This window comes from Quercus robur, chromosome 3, assembly GCF_932294415.1.
Source record: "Quercus robur chromosome 3, dhQueRobu3.1, whole genome shotgun sequence".
Classification (NCBI taxonomy): Eukaryota; Viridiplantae; Streptophyta; class Magnoliopsida; order Fagales; family Fagaceae; genus Quercus; species Quercus robur.
The window spans coordinates 19,500,877-19,526,679 of NC_065536.1; the positions used below are offsets into that span (position 1 = coordinate 19,500,877).

General features: G+C 32.8%; 1 protein-coding gene across 1 annotated transcript; it reads left to right on the forward strand.

Annotated features, from left to right (window-relative positions):
• Positions 1 to 1,285: 1,285 nt before the first annotated feature.
• Positions 1,286 to 17,236, forward strand: LOC126719366 (uncharacterized). The gene is made up of 4 exons (XM_050421935.1): positions 1,286 to 1,592; positions 5,056 to 5,197; positions 14,035 to 15,666; positions 15,769 to 17,236. The coding sequence occupies exons 1-4, from the start codon at positions 1,286 to 1,288 to the stop codon at positions 17,234 to 17,236; spliced, it is 3,549 nt and encodes a 1,182-aa protein (XP_050277892.1).
• Positions 17,237 to 25,803: the final 8,567 nt, after the last annotated feature.

The window sequence follows — 25,803 nt, forward strand, 5'->3', positions numbered from 1 at the left end:
TGTAACTTAATATTCTAATAAAATATTAATTTATTAAGATGCAACTTGAGGAAAAAAACAAAAACAAAAAAGTGAGATGTATGGGACTTAAGTTTAGAAAATGTTAATGATAGATTTTTAGTTTTATTTGAATTACACAACTGTTGAATGCTATCTCTTAATTTGAGAAAATATATCATAACAAATAATATAAAATTAATTTACTGATTAGTTGTTCATAAAATGTTGATAAGAGACTTTTAGTTGGAGTAGAAGTCAAGAATTTTTTTTTTTTTTTTTTAAAGAAAGAATACGTGGGTTGTTATTTGGGATTTAAGTTTTTTATAATTGACTTTTAGTTTTAATAGAATTTAAATTTATTGAATTTTAAATATATAAAATTAATTTATTAATTAGTTGTTCTTAAAATATTGATAATAGAGTTTTAGTTGGAGGAGAAGTTAAAAGGTAGGGTTTTTTTTTTTTTTTTTGGAGAAAGAAAAAGTGGTTTTTTTTTTTTTTTCAAGAGAAGAAATGGTTGTTATTTGAGCGCCTGTTTGTTTTGGCACGTGTCAACCTTTCGCTCACGATTCATCCACTCGAATCCCATTTCTAATATATATATTACATTATTTAACTTTAGAATTTTTTATAATCTATACTATATATAAAAGAATTCAATTCTTTCAACTGTACTTTTATGTGATTCAAAAATACCCTCATTATTAAAGGGTAACTTCATTTAGAAATATGGTCATCAATGTCAAATAACAAATTTCATTTTAAATTCAAAAAGAAAATTTCTAAAATTTAAGATTTTTTCTATTCAAAAAAAATATTACAGTTACTGCTTATCTTTAAAGTTTTTCATTTTTATTTGATTGAAAAATAAAAATATATATTTCTTAATTATAATAGATTCAAATTATTAATATTTATCTAAAAATATAAAAGAATCTCTGAGTATGCATGCTCAGAGACTAGTAAATTGATAAAATTTTACCTAAATTAAATAGTTGTTAAATATTATCTCTAAATTTAAGAAAATTAATCGTAACAAATAATAGAAAATTAATTTACTCATCAGTAAAAGTAACTATTTAGCGCAATTAGGTTTCAAACTCAACTTTTATTATTCAGTATAGAAATGTATTTAATAATACGATAGGATGTCAATTTTCAAAAAAAATCAACAAAATGTCCCAAACAAACTACATTTCGCATTTCAGATTTCAAACAACAAAGCCAATTTAGTTCAAACCCACCCAAAAGAAAAAGTCTTCTCTCTCCCCCTCTCTTGGCGAAAATGTCAGACGGAGCGTTGACCATCGTAGATGGGACTCAGCTGAGAGCGGCAGACTTGACGGTGGTAGCAGCGGAAGACAACGCCGATTTGATGACCGGAGCTAAGGTGTTGGAGCTGGCGGAATCAAGAGCCTCCTCCGCTCTCTTTGGTCTCTCATTACCCCAAACTCTCAAGTCCTCTGCTCTCCAAAGCATCAATCTCAACGATCAAGACGACGTCATCTCGTTCCGCCAAACCCATCTCTCATCTGACCAAGCTTCCCTCAAGCTCAACCACTACCTCATAGCCATCGCTGGCCAACTTAAAGGTACCCTCCTCTAAAAACAAACATATTATATTCATTTTTATATTTGTATAATGTATAATAATATAATGTCACGACTTGGACACAATAAGTACTAGTCACATGTGTTTTAAAATAGACTGATTATAATTGGAGCTCCTCGTAATTACATATGTAGGCCAGATCGATATACTATATGTACGACTTAGACACATTATATAAGTACTAGTCACATGTGTTTTAAAAAGGACTAGTTATAATTGGAGTCCATCGTAATTGCTTAGTCGATATAGTATATATACCACTTGGACATATAAGTGCTAGGCACATGTGTTTTAAAATTTAAAATAGACTGGTTATAATTGGAGCTCGTCGTAATTGCTTATATAGCCTAGATCGATGAAGTATATGTATCGCTTCGACATATAAGTGATAGTCACATGTTTTTTTAAATATACTGGCTATAATTGGAACTCATCGTAATTGCTTATATAGCCCAGATCAACATTGTATATATACGACTTGGATGTATAAATGCTAGTCACGTGTTTTAAAATCAATTGGGAGCTCGTCGTAATTGCTTATATAGCCTAGATCGATATAGTATATGTACGACTTAGTAGATGAACATATAGGTGTTTTATACATATATTTAGCTTGATCAGGAATTGCTTATATAACCTAGATCGATGTAGTATATGTACAACTTAGTATATGCACATATAGGTGTTATATACATATATATGGAGCTTGATCAGCAATGATCATAATCGTTTTCTTATAGTTTGTTAGTTCGTTCGGTTTGGTGTTTGAAAAAATGTGAGAAATGGAAAGAAAAATCAACTTTTTCTGATCTTACACAATCGAAAATAGTGTGTTTCTGTGTGTTAATTTGGCCTTGTTTGGTTGTTGGGAAGATGTGGGAAAAGGTTAAACATTGTGTAATGTAGACTATTTGGAAAGAGAGGAACAAGAAAAAGAGAGAAGTTGAATGTTTTTGGATCTTGAAATTCTGTTTTATCAAGTGCTTGGACTACTTAATAGACAATTCTATGTATGTTTGTGTGTGTATGTATAATTGATCTCAATTGCCTATGATGTTAACATGTAATGGTATATTTTGTTAGAAGTTTGGACTTTTGGTTGTCCTTGTTGACTGAGAAAATGTGAGAAATGGAAAGAAAAATCAACTCTTTCTGATCTTACACAATCAAAAACAGTGTGTATCTATATATATTACTTTTGGCCTTGTTTGGTTGCTGGGAAGATGTGGGAAAAGATTACACATTGTGTTATATAGACTATTTAGAAAGAGAGGAACAATTTTACTTTTGAAGGGGTTGAGAGATCCATTAATGATATCAAGTTTGTATAAGGGGAAAAAAGTGGGAAAAGAAAAAGAGAGGCTGAATATTTGGATCTTGAAATTGTGTTTTATCAAGTGCTTGGAACAATTAATAGACAGTTATATGTATACTTGCATGTATAATTGAGCTTAATAACCTAGATAAAATGTTATGGTATAATTTGTTAGAAGTTTGGACTTTTGGTTGTGCTTATTGGCTGAGGAAATGTGGGAAAAGAGAGAGAGTGAATGCATGGATCTTATTGATTGGTTTGACCAATTTATATGAAATTGTACATTTCATATACACATATGTGTATGTGTGTATGAATTTATAATTGAGCTTAATTACCAATGATGTTACACGTAATGATATAATTGGTTAGATGTTTTGGGCTTTAATTACTTATTAAAAAAAAAAAAAAGCTTTTGTGATTTTGCCTTTGGGTATTACCATTTTACATTTCATACACACACAAAAAATAATTATTATTATTATTATAATTATATTGGCCCCCTCCCCCAAAAAAAATTCCTGGCTCCGCCACTGTATTCCTGGAAGTAATGTTAAAAATAATCTACATCCCTCATCAAGGATATTTTTAGGATCTTTTTTCCTTCATTGAAACACAGTGCAAATTCACAATATGTACTCCTTGATCTTGAATGCCTAAGAGTTTACTTCCAGAAAGTTAAAACCCCAGGGATCCGACCTATAGCCCTCTCTCCGTCCACCACTGCCTAAAGCACAACCAAGTTTAGCCCAAGTTTTAACGAGTTTGGTTTTTGAATTTGGTATGATTTTTTTATTTGATAACCATCCATCCGCATTCAATAATAGCGTGAGAGTTTCCAGTAATGGTTCATATATATGATTTTTGCAAATTTTTCAATTTGACAAGAGGCATACATGCATGCATCTCAATCGTCCGCATCTAATTGAATAGTCCAAACACTAGACAACCAAACAAATGAAAGAGTGAAGAAAAGAAAAGAAAAGCAAGAATTCTTTAAGGATATGGAATCATTTCTAAAAATCTTCCAATCCCTGAAGATTACAGTGAAATAGTCATGAGTTAAGGTTGTTTCTAATTATTATAATAAGTAGAAAAGTACAAATTCTCTTTTACCATTAAAATAAGCTTTAACATAATATATAGTCGAATCTTTTATAATCTTTTTTAATAAAGTTTCTCTCCAAATTAGTTTAAAGAGATACTTTTTAAACTATTACGAAAAAATTAACATGGATATATATGTTTGAAAATTTAACCGTTGGATTGTATTTTCTTTATGTTCTTAACATGCATGTCAAATTTCATTTAAATTGAAAGTTAATTACTATTCATTCTATAAACATATTTTCATGCATAATTTTAAGACTACAAGATCTTGAAATTTGAACATTTGATTGATGCTTGAAATTTTGCACGCATGAAAAATACAATAAGAAAATTTAATCGAATGGTGGATTTGTCAAAATTCACATCCAATAAAAAGATATAAAGGGAGTTTGAGGGATTTTCCTCTAAACTAGTTTGGAGAGAAACTTTATCCCTCTCTAGTCTTAGAAAAACATGTTAAGAGTTTGTTGCTTGAATATTATTAGTATAATTTTTTATTTATTATATGCAATGATATATTTTAAATGCTTTAACTAGTTTGGTTTCTTCATTTCCTTATAAGTTATAGGGGAATTGATGTTTTGATTTTACAACCTTTCATGATAATATATGAAAGCTCAAATAGTATAAAACACTATAAGTTCTATAATTAGTTTAGACCCTAAATTTTAAATTACGGCTTAATTACTTTTACTCTAACTTAACTAAGTGTGGAACAAGAGTAAATGAATCATAATAAAACCGAAACACTGCTCTAAGCCTTAGAGTAGTCTAAGGCATAAGCATGTGCAATAAACAATAAATGTAAAGCTTAAAGAGTAGTAAAGAGAACTACAAACACGAGATAACACCAAGACGAGTTATCAAAAAGGAAACCAAAGTACTTAGGAAAAAACCTTTCTATGGCCCTCCAAGCTGAAATTGATCCACTAGTGAATAAAGTTAGAGTACACGAATATCTAAAAGACCCTACAAGCCTAATCTACTCAATGTTGTAATTGAACTCTCCATATTCCAGTTACTAATGGGCTTCATAGAGCCATGTCTTCATTAGTTATCGAGATCTTGCAATTAGCTCTAAATTGCTTCCACGAATCAATGGCTTCTTCTAATGCTTCCTATACGCACCAAAACTTCTCTCAACACTCAAATTGGGTGAGGTAAGTATTTAGGCTAAGAACCTTTCAAGGATGTGTAGATGAAGAGGTAGGAGTAGAGGAAAACTTTAGAGAAATGGTGTGTAAATGATTGTGCATTTACAATCTCTAACTCTCAAATATATAGTTAGGGTTTTCTCTCTCAAAAGTTCCTTAGAAAAACTCCTTACAATTTCATAGATAATGTGGGCTTATGTAGTGTTAGCAAAGAAATGAGATAAACACACTTTAAAAAGCTCTAAACAATGAGTTTCGCGGGTCACTAGAGACTTGGCCTGTGTCGTGAAGTGACTCACGAAATCCAACCTGGCATGAGACTATTCAGATTCTAACATATGCTACTCACGTGGCCTTTTGCGGATTGTCACTTGCGAGCCAATCGCGAAATCTTTTTTTTTCACAGATCTTCATCAAACTCTCACACACAATCCTTACATTAAATCCTACAATAAATACAAGAAATTGATTGAACAAAAATACAATCAAATTTAACACGAAATTAAAGCCAACATAATAACATAGTTGTAAATCACAACTTTACAATATAGGATCAAAGTTTGAACTATCGATCATATATAAGTTTGCAAATTGCCATTAGAGTACTGAAAATCTCATTGCATGAATTATTTTAAAAACAAAAAATATCTCATTGCATGAAAATAGACAGGTTGGCATACATGTTAATTACTTGTCCTAAAATAAAAATCATCATGTTGTTAATTTTAGATTCTAATAAAAACTAAAAAAATAAAAATAAAAATGAAAAAGTGAGGAGGAAAAGGATGGGAAAGAAAAGCAATGTTGCTTAAGAATATGAGATCATTAATTTCTAGATAACTTCAAATTAGGGTTAAAAGTCTTGACGTAAGGTGGTTTCCAGTTTAGAGACGATCTACAAAATTACATATAAATCCTATTCGTCCTTTAATATGTTTGCAAATGATCAACTAGGCTTTCTTTATACATGAATGATTTCACTGTTGTTAATCAATAAAAAATATAATGTTTTTCATTCAATATAGATTATCATTTTATTTTGTTGTATTTTTCTATCCTTTTAATTACCTGTATGATAAACAAAAATGAGTTTAATGTGTTAATAATCAGACCTTGTGATTTATAGTATAGTTTTCAAGTCTCAATGTGGATTTATTTTTTTAAAAACAAACCCAACTATGCGTTTATAAAGTTAACAGGTTGCCAGCCTTACTAGATCTACAGCTTACACTATTTTCTATCGCCTATTAGCTAGATCTACAGCTTATACTATTTTATATATATATAAGATACAAATTCTACTCTAGTTTAATATAAATGTAAATGTGTGTGAAACTCCCTCCTAGAGACTTAAACTCTGGCCCTTACTTCCACAACCCACAAACACTCTTATACCTGTAAAATGACCATCTTGCCAAGGGTGCACGGTGGTTATTTTCTTAATGGTATCATCTTTGCTAGTAGATTTACATAAAAGGCCTTGATTAGCTTACATTCATTTTATATATGCTATCACCCTAATTTACATTTTAAATGTTAATATTAATAAATAAATAAATGTGCACATCACAAAGTGCGATGATATCCGCATTGATGATATCCACATTTAAAACATGAAATAAGGTGATATGTAGGGACAATGTACAAAACGAGTGTAAAACAATATTTTTCACAATGTAAAGTGTAAATCGGAGCAAAATAATAAACACTCATAAGTCCTAGTAGAAAGTGTCAAAGCAATATTTTTCCTTCCAAAAAACCACACAATCTTAGCTTTTCATAAAAAAGTTGTGTGTGAATTTATGACCATGTGTGTGTAATTATTAACTTGGATTACTAAAATGCTTATGGAAAATTTGACATAAATTTTTGCAAGACAATAACTATCTTCATCACTGTGAGCCATTTAAAGTTTTCTTTTCTTACTTAGAATTGAAAAAAACAATTAAGGTACCTATCTTCAAATTAGGTTTTCCACAAATCAAAGGAATAGAAACAGCATATTCCAAGGAATCTCCATTTTCTGTATGTTTGTTTGATAACACATGGTTGGTTTTGATAGAGTACAAAATGAGAGACTTTAAGTCTTGTTCTTTAAAGGGCACATGTCATTATTTGATTCGTCAATGTGTCTAAATTTTGAGTAACCTATGATTATATTTAATTAGACTACTTATGTCAATTTAAATTTAAATATCAACGCATGTCATTCTGTGATTGGTTTTTTAAAATATTCTTTATAATTTTCATTTAGTGACACTTCAAAATTTTCTTTACTCTAAATAGTAGGACCCACTAAGTAGCACCAAGGTTTTGAAACCCGAATCGGACCATACGGTCCGACCGAATTAACCGCGATCCTCTCCTCATTCCGGTTCTTTTAATCTTAAGAACCTCTTTATGAAGAAAAAGCATGAAACCGTGTGAACCACGGTCAAACCGCACGGTTCTTAGAACCGTGAATGTTTCTCACGGTCTTTTTTTTAGCTAACACTTGGACTTTCTTCTTCTTCTTCTTCCTCTTTCTCTTTTCATTTGTCCGTCTCCAGACTCTCCACTCCCTTTTTTAGTTTTTGTATTCTTTTTTTATTTGTGTTTCCAAAGCCCCTCCACGTGATTACATTGGAAAGGTAGACAAGTTTCAGCCATTCCTTTTCTTTCACCTTGCCCAACGTGATGTGACAAATATCTTAACTTTTAAATGGGGCTGTCTTCTTTTGGTCTTAGAGCATCCACAGTAGTGGACCTAAATTTTTAGCTTTTTAGCTATACAAAAAGTCACTTTATCTATTTTACCTACATACATGCTGTAGCAGTGGATTTATTTTAACTTTCAATACAATAAAATAATATAAACATCACAATAAAATAATATAACCACTACAATAAAATAATATATCCCACTACCCAAAAAAACCTCCACAGCACCATCCACAACCACCTCTACCATCAACCACACCCACAACCACCACCACCACCACTGGCCACCAGTCCACAGCAGGAGGAAAAAAAAAACCCAACCCAAATCAAACCCACAAATCCACAACCACCTCTACCATCAGTTACACCCACAACCACCACCACCACCTCCACCACCACCGGCTACCAGTCCACAATAGCAAAAAAAAAAAAAAAAAAACCCAAATTGAACCCACAAATCCACAACCACCTCTACCATCAACCACACCCACAACCACCACCACCGCCACCACCACCATCGGCCACCAGTCCACAGCAGGAAAAAAAAAAAACAAAAAACAAAACAAAACAAAACCAACCCAAATCAAACCCACAGCCATAAATCACAAATCAGACCCATCCATCACAAATCGAACCCACGCCAATACGACCCACTACCAGCAAAACGACCCACCACCACCACCATCTCCACCATGACCCCTGAAATCCAGCAACTTAAATACCGAAACCCACCAAACCCAAATCCAGCTACCCAAACGTTGAAACCACACACCGATCTCAACCCCGATACCAACGCACACCGGAGCACAACCACAACCCAATGGCGGAGTGGAGGTGAGGGAAGCCACTTCGATCCACGAGGCCGGAGCATAACCACGACACAGCAGCCGGAGCACAACGTTGAGAGAGTGAGGTTAAGAGAGATACCGGAGTCAAGAGAGTAAGATTGAGAGAGATGAGATGAGAGTGAATGAGTGAGAGAGAGACAGAGGCACGGTTAGAGTGAATGAGAGAGAGAGAGAGAGAGAGAGAGAGAGAGAGAGAGGCATTTTTTTAATAAAAAGCTGGAATAAAACCTTTTTTTTTTTTTTTTAGCTCTCATGAACAGTGCACATCTATAGATAGATGTACACTGTTCATGTGGAGCTAAAAAAAAAATGGATATAGCTCCACTGCTGGAGCACCATTTTAGTATTAGTATAGCTAAAATATAGCATTATAGCATTATACCTACACTGCTGCAAATGCTCTTATATGACTATCTGTGGTTTTTGCCTTTAGGACAACATTGCATGTAGTAGATGTCCCCCCTATGCTAGTGTATGCACTAGCTTTACTTGTATGACTATATATGGCATTTTGATAAAAGTTTTCTATCGTTGAGCTAAAAAAAAAAAACTTTCTAGTTTCAATTAATATTTCCAATTTTTTTTAAAGAAAAAAAAATCTAATACCACAATTTATTTCATAACTTTTTTATTGTAATTGTGATACAATACAGGGTAACTAATAAAGAAAAAATAATGAGTCTATATAAATGATAAGCATTCAAATTCACAATTATGCAAAAATATATATATAATTTTATGATTCTAAAATTACTTTCTTTTAAAAGCAATAGATATAATTGAGTATATAAATAGTTTAATTTAAAACTATTAAATAATTTAAATTTTTTATTTTACTTAATATAATATAAGTGTCCTTATAATTTGTATATTATTATTGCTATCACAAGTTTAACTAATCAACATATAAATAAATACTATATCTACCTTTGCTTAGTATTTGATATTTCTTATTTATCTTGTGAAAGTTATGATATAAAAAAATACATTTGAAAGATAGATTTTTATATTTAATTTAATTATTTTAGTTATTTCTTATATTTATAATTTAATATAATTTTTTATTTAATTATTAAATTAATTATAATGTCACACTGTTCGACCTCAGTCTAATCTCAAAAACCTTAAACCTCTCCTTTTTACAGTTCATTGAACGGTCCGAGTTTCAAAACCTTGAGTAGCACATGGCACAATATAATTGGCCATTTTAACCGTACTGCATAGACTTGTGGTAATTTGAGACTAATTATATGGATTATTAAGAATATTTATGGAAATTTTTACATGCAACAATAATTGAGACACAATAACTATCTTCATCATTGAGAGTCATTTTTACCAATTTTTATTTTTATTTTTATTTTTCTTAATTAACAAAGAACCTATCTTCAAATTAGGCTTCACACAAATCAAAGGAACAAAAAAAGTATATCTCTAGGAATCTCCATTTTTTTACATTTTTGTTTAATTCTAAAGTTGTCAAATGTCGAAGTGAAAGTAGTATACAATAGAAGAATCACAAACATTAGATCCATGTCAAACCTTAGTTATCTCCCACCAACAGCAAATCTCAATCAAACATCATGAGTCCATTCATTAGATTAGCATCCTTGCTACTACTCTTGCTGATAACTGCGTGCGAAGCAAATTTTTTCCTACCTAGAGTATATATGAAAGTCTCTAATGATTTAGAAAATGGTTTGGACTTGACCATTCATTGTAAGTCCAAGGATGACGATCTTGGAGTCCATGCACTTCCTAAAGGTGGCACATTTGAATTTAATTTCAAACCTAACTTTTACGCCACTACACAATTCTACCATAGTATGGATTGGAATGGCGCATCGCACCAATTTGATATTTACATCTATAGAAGAGACCTGGACCGATGCAAAAGCATTTTCTGGTGGAGTGTGAAAGAGGGGGGACCTTGTCTCTATAATCTTGATAGTGGCAACTATGATAGTTCTCCGTGGAATTAGTTCCTAGAACAATCACCATCCCTAGTCAAATGTATATTGTTGGAGTAAAGAGAAAATTCACATTATGAACTTGAATAAATTTGTAAGAGTATTTTTTTTTTTTTAATGTTATTGGTATCATTTTTCATTTCTTATATATGTAAAAGTATCATGGCAATGTTTTTACTATTTTGGTCTCTTCATTTGCTTGAGTTATAAGGGGAATTTGCTTTGATTTAATAATCTTTTATAGTAGGTTTCAATTAGCTCAACTGGTAAAAATTTTGATTGTTAAATAAAATATTAGGGACTCAATCCCTGCCTACATCAAAAACTAATTGGTGTCTTAGTCTGATAATAAAGGGCTATCATTAAAAGCGGATGCCATAAGTTAAAACTCTCTCAAAAACCAAAAAAAAAAAAAAAAAAATATATATATATATATATATATATATATCCTTACTACATAATTAACAAGGTGAGACTAAGAGTTATCAGTATGGATCATATATATGCTGTGCACATTACCATTCGAGTACTTAGAGTATGTTTGGTAACTGTTTTTTGCCCTTATTTTCTGTTTTCAAAAAAAAAAAATTCTATTTTTGAAACTAAAAAACTTGTTTGGCAACCTAAAATGGACAAAAAACAAAAACTATTCTCAAAACTCAATTTGTGAAAGAAACTGAAAACATGCAAAAATTTGTTTTCACTTTCTAATTTTTAAAAGTCAATGAAAATACGCATATAATTTAATGAATTGTCTCATTTAATGAGTTAGCATTAAAATACAAATCCAAGTAACAAAAAATTTTAGTATTTTTTATTTTTTTCTTCAAAAAACTATTTTTTTAATTTCAACTAATCAAACATGTTTTTTATTTCAAAAATACAAGAAAATTGTTTTTTTTCTCTATATTCCTAAAAACAAGTTTTTGAAAATAGAAAACAAAAACTATTACCAAACTTAACCTTAATATCTCATTTTGTGAAAATAGACAGGTTGGCATGCATGATAATTGCTATCCCTTTTGTCGAGGTAATGTGCAAAACAGCAATGCAATAGAATTGTATATAGTTAGTTAGGCAACGTTTGAAACAATAAAGGAAAGTAGCATCTCGAGTTTTAGAAACTCGAGATCCATTTCATGTGAAAAAAATTTTACCTATAGTGGCGTTTTTAAGCCTTTCAGTGACATTTTAAATCCCTATAGCGGCGTTTTCCTAAAAAAAATTTCTTAGTACAGATTTATGGAGTCCTATAGTGGCGTTTTTAATCCCTATAGTGACGTTTTATAGACCTATAGCGGCGTTTTAATTCAATTTATGAAAATCAAGTCTTTAAAACTCGATTTTCAGCTTCTTTTTTTCCCCTTTTTACTGATCCACTTACAAATCGAGACTTAAAAACTCGGTTTTTATCTTGTAACTCGAGTTTTAGACACTCGAGATGCTAGTTTTCAATATTGTTTTAAAACGTGACAATTAACTAAATTTTTTAATATTTATTGTTATTTAGAAAAAAAATTCCCTTTTGTCCTATTCTTTTTTTTCCAAACACTATGCCACAAAAATAAGGTTAACTACATTCCCCCCCCCCCCCTTAAATTTTGCACCATTCATAATGTCCTCCTACACTATAAAATCGATCAGTGTCCCCCGCAACCATTAGAAATAAGCAAATAGCTTCATGCAGTCTTTGCTGTTAAAATCCAAAAAAATCTTTTGATTTCTTTATATTCCATAGGGGGTGATTGTAAATGGCGCAACATTTCCAAATCATGTCATTCTAAGAACTCACAAGATGCATTTTGAATTTTTGATTGTATTTATCACAACTAAAAAACCTTTTTCCAAAATTCTCATCCATGAGTGTTTTCTATGGAGCCCGAGACAGACAGTAACATTTTTTTGATAGCATATACTACTGTTACATTGTACATGATTATACTTTCTTCTTCTTTTCTTTTCTTTTTTGAATTTTGGGCTTTTGTTTCAAATTGTCTCAATGGCTTAACCCACTTGTTATGGTAGTTTGATTCCAAGATTTTGGAATATTGGTCTTTAAGATTTAGATTTTTCACAGTTAGTTTATAATCAGCATGATAAATGTTTGTGAAAATGCCCAACCAAGTCACAGTAGTATAATGGTTCATAAAAATGGATTCTCAAGAAATTTGTTTAGTTAATTACAAAAGTATAATGGTGTAGAATAGTTTGATTTTTAATTAGGTGTGAAAATGTCGCATTAGAGTAACAGTAGTGTAAGCCAACAAAAAGATTATTATTTTCTGTCTCAGAATCCATTGAAAATAGTGTTCATGATGAGAAATCTGGAAGAATATTTTTTGTTGTTTTAAATGTTAGGTTCTATACTTAGTATAGTTTAGTTAGCAAACACTTGAACACAAACTTGTCTAGATATATTTCATAGAGTCTATAGAATTGATTAGATCACAATACTTAAGAAGCTAGTATTCAGTGTGTAAGAATAGGAAAGAAGGTGATTCAAGGATATGCATATTTAATAATTTCGACCAGTCGAAACTTAACTTCAAGTCTTCAACTGATTGAAAGTCGCATACCAGAATCAGTTCTTCAACCATCAGCCCATCAGATGTCTAGGGTTTTAGACCTACTTCATTGAGTATTTAAGGTAACTCTAAGGCACGTTTTTAGAGACTTTGTAGTTGCTCAATTTGAAATATTAAGGTTTGTGCTTACTGCTCTTTCAAAGTCACTATTGGTGACCACTAACACAGTCATTGAACCGATGGTTTCATGTTTATGATTGTTTATTTAACCTAAAACTTGCATAATAGATCGAATAATCAATGTTAGGAACCCAATTGTATGTGTGTGACTGATATGTGTGTGCATATGTGACTGATGGCTAGTGTGCATGGTGCTAAGGACCAATGCATGTGGTGCTGCATGAAGGTGTGCTAGCTGCTGATGCAGCGTGCGTGCTGAGCTGATGAGAGGTGGCCCTCCAGTGCAGCCTCTGTGTAATACAGCAGATATAGAAGTGGTTAGCTGAGGGAAGAGTAAGTTAGATGGATGAGCTGTCAAGGTAGTTAGAGTTAGTTAGATTGATGAGCTGTCAAGGTGGTTAGAAGGTAGTTATACAGCTAAGCTTGGAGTGGAAGCTACGGGTATAAAAACAGGGATAACAGATTGTAAAAGGGGGAACCATTTTGTTAATTGAATACTCTATTCCCATTCTCTAATATCTTTCTCTATCTCTGTTTCTGTTTCCTCTATCCCTGTTCTTGGAGGTTAGTTGTCCTCGAATTCAACTATCCATTTTCAAATTCCTTACATTTGGTATCAGAGCTTGGCTTTCCTTGGCCATGGCAGAAACACGATCAAGCACTATTGCTACTCAGGAAGCCATTGCTGGGCTTAGAACTACGTCTGATCATCATGGTAAAAAGATTCAAGAAATGCGTACCATCCAGGAAATACACACACGTACCATGAACGAAATGACTCAGCAACTAGCAATTCTGGTGCAGTGGTGTAATGATTCTGTTCAAGGTGGATTGCCTCAATCTCCAACAAATGTGGAAGCCAGAAATGCTAATTCATCAACAATGGCTCTGTCTCGTCCTGTGAGATTGGAATTCCCAAGGTTTTCTAGAGAAGATCCTGCTAGTTGGATTTACAAAACCAACCAATACTTCAAGTATTATAATACACCTGTTGCAGAGAAGCTAATGTTAGCTTCATTCCATATGGAGGGTGAAGCCTTAATCTGGTTTCAAGATAGTGAAGATGCAGGTCTTTTTGTGGATTGGGAATCATTGATTCAAGCATTGCACATCAGGTTTGGGGCCACGGCTTATGATGATCCCATGGAAACACTTACAAGGCTGAGACAGACTGCTTCAGTGTCCTTGTATAAAGCTCAATTCGAAGTGTTGTCCAATAGGATTAAGGGTTTATCTGCTGCTCACAAGTTAAGTTGCTTTCTAAGTGGTTTAAGAGATGAAATAAGGCTGCCAGTGAGAATGTTGAGTCCTAGATCATTGAATGAGGCTTTTGGTTTGGCAAAAATTCAAGAAGAGTACAATTGGAGTTGCAAGAAGTTTGCTAAAGTTCAAGGGGATCAGAACAAGCCTTCCATTTTGGGAGTTCCTCCAAAAACTCCTTCTCTATTGGAGTATAAACCAAGGCTGCCCATCAAGAAAATTTCTCCTGCTCAAATGGAAGAAAGGAAGAAGAAAGGGTTGTGTTACAATTGTGATGAGAAGTGGGCTCCTGGCCATAAGTGCAAGAGTGCTATGCTGTTCTTATTGGATTCTGCAGAGTTAGCTCAGGAAGACACCAACTTTGGAGTTCACATTACTGATTTTGAAGAAAAATGCTATGCAGATCAGGTTGGACAGGAAGATGCTGAGATTACTCTTTATGCATTGAGTGGTACCCCTACTTCAGGCACTATGAGAGTCATGGGCAGGATCAAGCATAAGTCCTTTGTCATTCTTATTGATTCAGGGAGTACTCACAACTTCATTGATGCTGCATTGGTGTCACATCTGCACCTGAATGTTGATGCTTCTCAAGTCTTGGAGGTGAAGGTTGCCAATGGTGATTTGATTAAAACTCAAGGTGTTTGTGAGGAGGTTCCAATCCGGGTACAAGGGAATGAGTTTATGGTGCATTTGCATGTGTTGCCAATGGGAGGGTGTGATTTGGTTCTAGGGACTCAGTGGTTGGGTACTTTAGGAGTAATTCAATGGGATTTCAAGATGCTTACAATGAGCTTTGGTTATAACCATAGACAGGTACTGCTACAAGGGTTGAGGAGCACAAGGTCTCAATTGCAAGATGGGAAGACTTTCTTGAAGCAATCTGTTGAGAAAGGTTTGGTTCTTCACATTACATTCCAGCCTCAGTTATTAGCTGCAGAGGGTATGGACCAACTGCCTGAAGGAGTGGCTGCTTTGTTAGATGAGTTTAAGTCAGTCTTTGTTACACCAGAGGGGCTGCCACCCTTAAGGGACCATGAACACCAAATTACCTTGAAGGAAGGAGCTCAAGCTATATGTTAGAGGCCTTACAGGTACCCTTACTACCAGAAAAATGAAATTGAGAAGATTGTTAGGGAATTACTATCTGCTGGTTTAATTAGAAACAGTAGCAGCCCTTTTGCTTCACCAGTCCTCTTAGTGAGGAAGGCTGATGGTTCATGGAGAATGTGCATTGATTATAGAGCCTTAAACCAAGAAACAATTAAAGATAAATACCCTATACCTGTCATAGATGAGCTATTGGATGAATTGTTTGGTGCAGCTGTCTTTTCTAAACTAGATTTAAGGTCCGGGTACCATCAGATTAGAATGAGGGAGAAGGATATTCCTAAAACTGCCTTTAGGACTCATGAAGGCCACTATGAGTTTTTGGTCATGCCATTTGGCTTAACCAATGCACCTTCCACCTTCCAATCCCTCATGAACACCATTTTTAAGCCTTACTTAAGGAGATTTGTGTTGGTTTTTTTTTATGACATCCTTGTATATAGTAAGACTGTGAGTGACCATGTGCATCACCTTCATGTAGTCTTGGAAGTCTTGGTGAAACACCAATTGTATGCCAAACAATCAAAGTGTGTGTTTGCTTGTAAGGAAGTGGAGTATCTAGGCCATCTTATTTCTGGTGAAGGGGTCAGGACAGACCCAAGGAAGACTGCTGCTATGCAGCAATGGCCAATTCCTAAGGATGTGAAAGCTTTAAGGGGATTCTTGGGGTTGACTGGCTATTACAGGAAGTTTGTCAAGGGGTATGGACAAATTGCTGCCCCTCTAACAGCTTTATTGAGAAAGGATTCATTTAACTGGAACCCTGAAGCTTCTCAAGCTTTCCAACTCCTTAAGGATGCAATGTCACAACCTGCTGTTTTGGCTCTACCGGATTTCACTAAGTCCTTTGTGGTAGAGTGTGATGCATCTGGAGTAGGTGTTGGTGCTGTCCTCATGCAGAACCAGAGACCAATTGCTTACCATAGCCAAGCTTTGAAGGGCAGAAGCCTTGCCCTTTCAACTTATGAGAAGGAGTTGCTAGCTCTGGTAGTGGCAGTAAAGAAATGGAGACCCTATCTACTTGGCAGACCCTTTGTGATTAAAACTGACCATCAAAGCCTTAAATACTTGCTGGAACAGAAGATTGGAACCCCTGCTCAACAAAAATGGATAACTAAGCTCCTTGGCTATGCATTTGTGGTTGAATATAAGCATGGGAAAGATAATTTGGTAGCTGATGCACTTTCCAGAAAAGAAGTTGTGGGGGTTGAAGAGGTTAGGGATGTTAGGGTGGGGACTCTCTGCATGATTTCTTTTCCTACTCCCACATGGTTGGATGAACTCAAGCTGACTTACACCTCTGATGCTACAATCCAGAAGATTATCCTTGCTATTCAGTCAGGTAGTGATGGTCCAATTGGATTTACTGTCTGTAATGACTTGTTATTCTACAAGGGAAGGCTATTCTTGGGAAGTTCAGCTCAAGAATTGAAGGCTCAAGTGTTGCAATAGGTTCATGCTAGCCCTCTAAGGGGTCATTCTAGCTATTTAAAGTCTTTTCAGAGGCTTAAGAAAGACTTTTACTGGACGGGTATGGTGAAGGACTTGAAACAGTTTGTGAGGGAGTGTGATACATGCCAGAGGTTGAAGAGTGAGACTTGCTTACCTGCTAGTTTGTTGCAGCCATTGGCTATTCCTAATAGACCTTGGTTAGACATTAGCATGGATTTTGTGGAGGGGTTGCCTAAGTCTCAACAGAAATCACTGGTTTTTGTAGTGGTGGACAGGTTCACCAAGTATGTGCATTTCATCCCTTTGGCTCATCCTTACACTGCTGCTAAGGTTGCCCAAGTGTTCATGCAGTATGTTTTCAAATTACATGGTATGCCATCTACAATTGTGAGTGATAGAGACCCGGTGTTCACTTCCAAATTCTGGTCAGAATTGATGAAACTACAGGGAACTCACTTGGCCATGTCTTCTTCATATCATCCTCAATCAGATGGGCAGACTGAAGTGGTGAACAAAAGTCTGGAACACTACTTGAGAGCTTATGCTGCTGACAGACCTCATTCTTGGGTAGATTGGCTGCCCATGGCTGAGTTTTGGTTCAATACTAACTTCCACACTTCCATTAAACTTATTCCTTTTGAGGCCCTTTATGGTTATCCTCCTCCTAAGATTGTGGAATATGTGCCAGGTGTGACTAGAGTTGCAGCTGTGGATTCTTATTTGCAGGATAGGCAGCAACTTTTTTCCTTGTTGAAACACAACTTGAATATAGCTCAAGAAAGGATGAAATGGTTTGCTGACAAAAGGAGGGTGGATAGGTCCTTTGAGGTGGGAGATTGGGTTTATCTAAGGCTTCAACCATACAAGCAAGCTTCAGTACAGTCCAGACAATTTGGAAAGCTTGCTCCTCGTTTTTATGGTCCCTTCCAGATTTTGCAGAAGGTTGGTCAGGTTGCTTACAAGTTGGATTTACCTGAGGGGTCCCAAATTCATCCTGTGTTTCATGTCTCAAATCTCAAGGCAAAATTGGGTGCCCATGTGATTCCTAGACCTGCTTTACCAACTGTGTCTGCAGAGCATATACTAGCCCCTGAGCCTGTGGCTGTGTTGGATACCAGAACTCATCAGTTGAGGAGCAGACTCATCACCCAGGTTCTTGTGCAATGGCAGGATGAAAGCAAGGATGATGCAACCTGGGAACACTTGTTTGATTTGCAACAGAAGTTTCCACACCTTGTGGGCAAGGTGTTTTAAAGGAGGGGGCATTGTTAGGAACCCAATTGTATGTGTGTGACTGATATGTGTGTGCATATGTGACTGATGGCTAGTGTGCATGGTGCTAAGGACCAATGCATGTGGTGCTGCATGAAGGTGTGCTAGCTGCTGATGCAGCATGCGTGCTGAGCTGATGAGAGGTGGCCCTCCAGTGCAGCCTCTGTGTAATACAGCAGATATAGAAGTGGTTAGCTGAGGGAAGAGTTAGTTAGATGGATGAGCTGTCAAGGTAGTTAGAGTTAGTTAGATTGATGAGCTGTCAAGGTGGTTAGAAGGTAGTTATACAGCTAAGCTTGGAGTGGAAGCTACGGGTATAAAAACAGGGATAACAGATTGTAAAATGGGGAACCATTTTGTTAATTGAATACTCTATTCCCATTCTCTAATATCTTTCTCTATCTCTGTTTCTGTTTCCTCTATCCCTGTTCTTGGAGGTTAGTTGTCCTTGAATTCAACTATCCATTTTCAAATTCCTTACAATCAACCTGGCTTTAATTTGGTTAAATACAATGTTTTCTCTCAAGTCTAAAACTTAAAGTAAATATAAACAAAATGCATCCTATGGGTTCTTTAAATAGCATGATAAAAAAAAAAAAAATTTGTGTCATTTGCAATTGCCCCTTAACTATTAGGTCATTTGCAATTCTCCCCCTTAACTAGAGGATAATGTTTTAGTCATTTCAATACGGAGCATAAAAAATAAATAAAAATAAAAAAATAAAAAATAAAAAAAGGGTTTTTACAACAAAGCCGAGGGCAGGGTGTTATTTTCTTATTGCCAATGGTTGAGGAAGAGCATTGGTCCATTTTACATTTTACGGAAAAAATTGTGAATGGTAAAATAGTTAAGGGGGGAGAAAAGTGTAACCAACCAGAATATGAAATCATTTCTAGATAACTTCAAAACTTGGGTAAAATAGTCTTGCCCTAAGTTTGTTTCATGTGTCAACAAGGATAAGAACTTTTCAATTAAATCTAGATTTCCTTGAATACGTTTTCAAATGATCTACAAGGCTTTCTTTTAAAGTCCTAATTCTTTTACATGAAAATATTCACTGTTGTAAATCAATCAAAAGTATAATATTTTTTTTATTCGGCGTAGATCACATCATCATTTTCTTAACTTGTTTTATTTTTCTATCCTTTTAGTTACCTGTATAAATAAATAAAAAAAATTTTAAAAATGGCTAAAATCCAAAACTCATCTTCTAAGTTTCACTATTTTTCATTACAATTCTCTAAGTTTGCGTTCTCTCATTTCAATTCTCTAAGTTTCACTATTTTCATTATAGTCCTCTAATAAGTTTGCGTTCTCTCATTTTAGTCCTCCAAGTTTCAAAAATCTCCAATTCAGTCTTCCGTTATGTAGGCATCCATTGTTGTCGTTAAATCCTCAAAACTACATCATTTTACCCATAATTTAATATTTATTATGAAATATTAAATATGAAATTTGATCATTATGGTATTTATTAATAGATATTTATTTTGATTTTGTTTTTATATGAAACAATTAAATATGTAATTATGATAAATATTTAATATGATTGTCTTCATTTATTGAACTACCTATTATGTCATTTAGTAATGATTAAATATATAATAGAATTTAAGTCCAATTAAAAATAAATATAAATTAGCATATGTGTGTATAAAATAGTGAGTACACAAAAGCTTATTAAAAAATTATTTCAAAGTCATCCTAAAATCAAATGTCTTCAATATATACACATAGGAGAGGAGTAAGGAAGTTTTGTTTAGGGAGGATCGAGTTATGACACGGATATATTGGTCAAGACAATTGCCAAACACATACATAAACACACACACACACACACGCATATGTACACACACACATACAAACTCGAAATCTCTTATTTGAGAACAAAAGAATTTACCAGATGAACTAACTCAAACTAACATTGAATTGAAGTTAACTAATTTAAAATTAGCTAAGATATGCACAGCATTATAAAAAAATAAATAAATCTTAAATAAAAAATAAAAAAGCTATGTGGATGTAGTAGGCAATTAAGAAGAGAGATACATTTTGCATTATATAATGAAAAATGCTAACGAATGCCCTTAGAGTATTGGTTAATAATTCATTAAAAAAAAGTTTTTATAGGAAAAGAAAAAAAAAACAATTTATGTTTTAATAGTTTTTTTCATTTTCCATAAAAGTAATATCAAAACTTTCCTAAAATGAATGGTTAACCAATGTCTTAAAAACACTCACTCACTCTTATTGAGCCATAATATATATGCCATTGTCTCACTCACTCTTGGGAATTGTAATTAACAAAGGGAGAGAAAAAATAAAGCTACTATTAAATGCGCAATAACAACATATCCCAAGGAATATCCATTTTCTACATTTTTTTATTAATTCTAAATTTGTTAAATGTTGAAGTAAAAGTAATATATAATAGGAAAATCAACAAAAATAATACCCAAGTAACACTCAGTTGTCTCCCTCCAACAACAAATCTCAATCAAACATCATGAGTCCATTCATTAGATTAGCATACTTGCTGCTTCTCTTGCTCAAAACTACGTGCGACGCTCTTTTAGTCCCACCGAGAGTACATATGAAAGTCTCTAACAATTTGGAAAATGGTTTGGTCTTGACCACCCATTGTCAATCCAAAAATGACGATATTGGAGTCATTTCACTCCCTAAAGGTGGCACATTTGAATTTAGTTTCAAACCTAACATCTGGACCACTACACTATTCTTTTGCAGAATGGATTGGAAGGGCGCATCACACTATTTTGATATTTACATCTACTTTAGAGATTATGAACGTTGCCGACACACTTGTTGGTGGAGTGTAAAAGAGGGGGGTCCTTGTCTCTACGATATTGATAGTGGCAAATATGATCATTGTTATCCATGGAATAAATCCCAGAACAAATAGCCATCCTTAGACAAGTGGTTCCTTTTGGAATAAAGGGAAAATTCATGTTATGCCCTCTCATAGTCTCATAGTCATGAATTAATTTGTAAGAGTTTGTTTCTTTTTAATGATATTAGTATCATTTTTCATTTCTTATATGTAAAAATTAATATCATGGCAATGTTTTAGCTAGTTTGGTTTCTTCCATTGCTTATAAGTCATATATAAGGGTATTTGATGTTTTGATTTAACCTTTTATCCTTATTATATGATAGGGTGAGACTGAGAGTTACGAATATGGATCATGTATACGTTGTGCAGATTGCCATAGAATACTGAAAAATCTCATTTTGTGAAAATAGACAGGTTTGCATGCATGATAATTGCTAGCAGTGGTGTAGCTAGAGTGGCATGGCCCCCTAGCTTTATGAAATTCCCATTTGTGGTGGTACTAAACTTAATAATTATCTTAAATTAAAAAAATAAATAAATACTTGTGTAAAGAGAGATGAAGGCTCTCTGTGAATAAAACTCTCTGTTTTATTGAAGAAGACTGAGCAGTACAACTTTCTAGAATGAATAAAGTACAATCGCCTAGCTATATATATACAAGAGATATCTAATAAAATTGAAGAGAAAGAAACAAAACTAATTTCCACTTTTGACGGGACAAGTGGTTACAAGCTTATACTACAACTACCTATGATTACAAGAATTTATATCATAGCCTTATCTCCGTAAGCCACGTGGCAGCAATTCCTCATAACTATGTATAAACAAGTCATGGTAAGGTATGGCTTCTATTGTCTCCATTAAGTAGCTCATGTCCATTACGTCATGTTCTGCCTTTGGGATTGTGGTCTTGCCTTTCACTGCACTGGTATCAATTTTGGACTTATCTTCCACAGCACTAGCATTAGTCCTAACATCACCAACATTGAGATTAATCTCATCAAGTTTAACACCCCTCCTCAAGAGCAAAGCTCTTGCTGCTTGATCATCCACAATATACTCTGGATATTCAACTTGATGAGTAAAAATATTAATCAATCCCAATTTCTTAACCATTCTAACATAGTTGTCGACACCAAGTGCCTTAGTAAAAATATCTGTCAATTGATTCTTGGATGCAACATGGAAAGTCTTGATTGTACCATCTAAAACTCTATTTCTAATAATGTGACAATCTGCTTCTATGTGTTTTGATCTCTCATGGAACACTGGATTTGCAACTATATGCAATGCTGCCTGGTTGTCACAGTAAAGCAAAACTGACTTCTCATGCTTCACTTGCAAATCTCTTAGTAAGAATAAAATCCAAGTAACTTCACAGGTGGTGCTAGCCATAGATCTATACTCAGCTTCAGCTAAAGATCTTGATACCATTGACTACTTCTTTGATCTCCATGAAATCAAAGCATCTCCAAGAAAAACACAATATCCAGTAAGTGATTTCCTTGTGTCTGGGCATCCTGCCTAGTCAACATCACAATATGCTCTCAATTGTAAATCTGAATCACTAGGAAAGAAAATCCCTTGTCCAGGTGTACCTTTGACATATTGTAAGATTCTTGTTGCAGCCTGCATATGAGGAACTCTTGGTTTGGCTAAAAATTGGCTTAGCTTGTTCACGACATATGTGATATCAGGTCTACGGAGTGTCACGTACATCAATTTACCTATGAGCCTTCTATATTTGCTTGAATCTAATAGAAGTTCACCACTGTCCTTTGACAGTTTCAATTGTTGTTCCATTGGAGATTTAGCAGGCTTACAACCCATCATGCCTGTTTCCTTTAAAATGCCTAAAGCAAAATGATATCTCATTATCTCTCTATGTTTAGGAAATTTATTAAGTAATCCGAGAGTATACTCCCTCCCTCTCACATGGGGGTGGCCCCCATGGTGGGTGGGACCCTCTCCTATGTGAGAGGGAGAGTATATTAAAGCTATCTTCATTTATGATTTACAACTATCTTCATTTATGTTAGAATATAATATTATTTTATATTTGATAAATTGCAAATTACACTCCTAAATTTTGAGAGTATTTAGATTTTACACTCTGAAATTTTAGAATTTGAATTTTACCCCCTGAAATTTGGAGGTATTAGACTTTTATACCCTAGCGTTTCAAAATTTGGATTTTATCGCCTAAAGTTTGGGAGTATTTGAATTTTACACCCCAAAATTTTGAAACTTCAAGGTGTAAAATCCAAATATCTCCAAACTTTAGGAATGTAATTTGTAATTTATCCTTTTATATTTAGTATTGATAATTGTGCAATCTCTTTTCATTAATGTTTTAGAATTTTAATTATTAGTTTTCAGTTTTGTTTATCTCTCTCTCTCTCTCTCTCTCTCTCTCTCTCTCTCTCTCACATATATATATATAGATAATAGTGGTTTAAATAATTAAATTAATTTATTGTTGTACACTTGTACTTAAATGTTTTTTTATGATAAATATTTATATTTTCAAATAATAATGAGTACTTATCTATTTATTTTATCGAAGTAATTCAATAAACACAAGTTTTTTTTTTTAATTTGTTATAATGTATTTTCTCAGAGATAACACTTAGCAACTGATTAATTTAAATAAAACCAAACAATTAAAGTGAATTTGTGTTTACTGATTAACTTTGATAAAATAAATAGATAAATACTCATTATTATTTGAAAATATAAATATTTATCATAAACAAACATTTAAGTACAACAATAAATTCATTTAATTATTTAAACCACTATTATCAATATATATGAGAGAGAGAGAGAGAGAGAGACAGAGAGAGGGTACAGATAATAAACTTTTAGTTTGAATAGAATTTAATTTATTGACATTTAAATGATAAAATTTTACCTAAATTAAAAATTTGTTAAATATCATTCCTTAATTTGAGGAAATATATTCTAAAAAATAATATAAAATTAATTTACTAATTAATTTAAGTAAAAAAATTAAAATTTTATGTAAGAGAACCAATAACTTAAATGGTGTCTATTGTTTTACTTCTTTATATTAAGCTACTTTTTTTTGAGATAATATTAAGCTACTTTTGACATAATATCATTCACGCAAGTTTAAAAGCAAAGAACAATAAGTAAGATGGATTTATTAAAAATATAAGCATAAGTTGCATATTGGGAAAAACAAAATACAACAATGTGGGGTGTATCATGTGGGATTTAATTATAGAGATGACTTTATTGGTTAAAAGAAATTATATCGAAAAGTCATGGCTTAATATATATATATATATATATATATATATATATTAGTTGGAGTAGAATTTAAATTTCTAAAACTTAAATGGTAAAGTTTTATTTAAGTTAAATTATTGTTACATCTTATTCTTTAGTCAAGAGTCTTGTAGCTTAATATTCTAATAAAATATGAATTTATTAAGATGCAACTTGAGGAAAAAAACAAAAACAAAAAAGTGAGATGTATGGGATTTAAGTTTAGAAAATTTTAATGATAGATTTTTAGTTTTATTTGAATTACACAACTGTTGAATGTTATCCCTTAATTTGAGGAAATATATCATAACAAATAATATAAAATTAATTTACTAATTAGTTGTTCATAAAATTTTGATAAGAGACTTTTAGTTGGAGTAGAAGTCAAGAATTTTTTTTTTTTTTTTTAAAGAAAGAATACGTGGGTTGTTATTTGGGATTTTAGTCTATTTTTTTTTTTTTTTTATAATAGACTTTTAGTTTGAATAGAATTTAAATTTATTGAATTGTAAATGTATAAAATTAATTTATTAATTAGTTGTTCTTAAGATATTGATAATAGAGTTTTAGTTGGAGGAGAAGTTAAAAGGTGGGTTTTTTTTTTTTTTTTTTTTTTTTGAGAAAGAAAAAGTGGTTATTTTAAATTATTTTTTTTCAAGAGAAAAAATGGTTGTTATTTGAGTGCCTGTTTGTTTTGGCACGTGTCAACCTTTCGCTCACGATTCATCCACTCGAATCTCATTTCTAATATATATATTACTTTATTTAACTTTAGAATTTTTTATAATCTATACTATATATAAGAGAATTCACTTCTTTCAACTGTACTTATATGTGATTCAAAAATACCCTCATTATTAAAGGACAACTGCATTTAGAAATATGGTCATAAATGTCAAATAACAAATTTTATTTTAAATTCAAAAAGAGAATTTCTAAAATTTAAGATTTTTTCCATTCAAAAAAAAATTACAGTTACTGCTTATCTTTAAAGTTTTTTCTTTTTATTTGTTTGAAAAATAAAAATATATATTTCTAAATTATAATAGATTTAAATTATTAACTTTTATCTAAAAATATAAAAGAATCTCTAAGTACGCATGCTCAGAGACTAGTAAATTGATAAAATTTTACCTAAATTAAATA

Bases quoted from the DNA above. Each gene is read 5' to 3' on its own strand.
- LOC126719366 (XM_050421935.1), top strand. From the start codon at position 1,286: ATGTCAGACGGAGCGTTGACCATCGTAGATGGGACTCAGCTGAGAGCG. The intron at 1,593-5,055 runs GTACCCTCCTCT...TCCATATTCCAG, and splicing joins CATCGCTGGCCAACTTAAAG to TTACTAATGGGCTTCATAGA. The intron at 5,198-14,034 runs GTAAGTATTTAG...ATTTGGTATCAG, and splicing joins CAACACTCAAATTGGGTGAG to AGCTTGGCTTTCCTTGGCCA.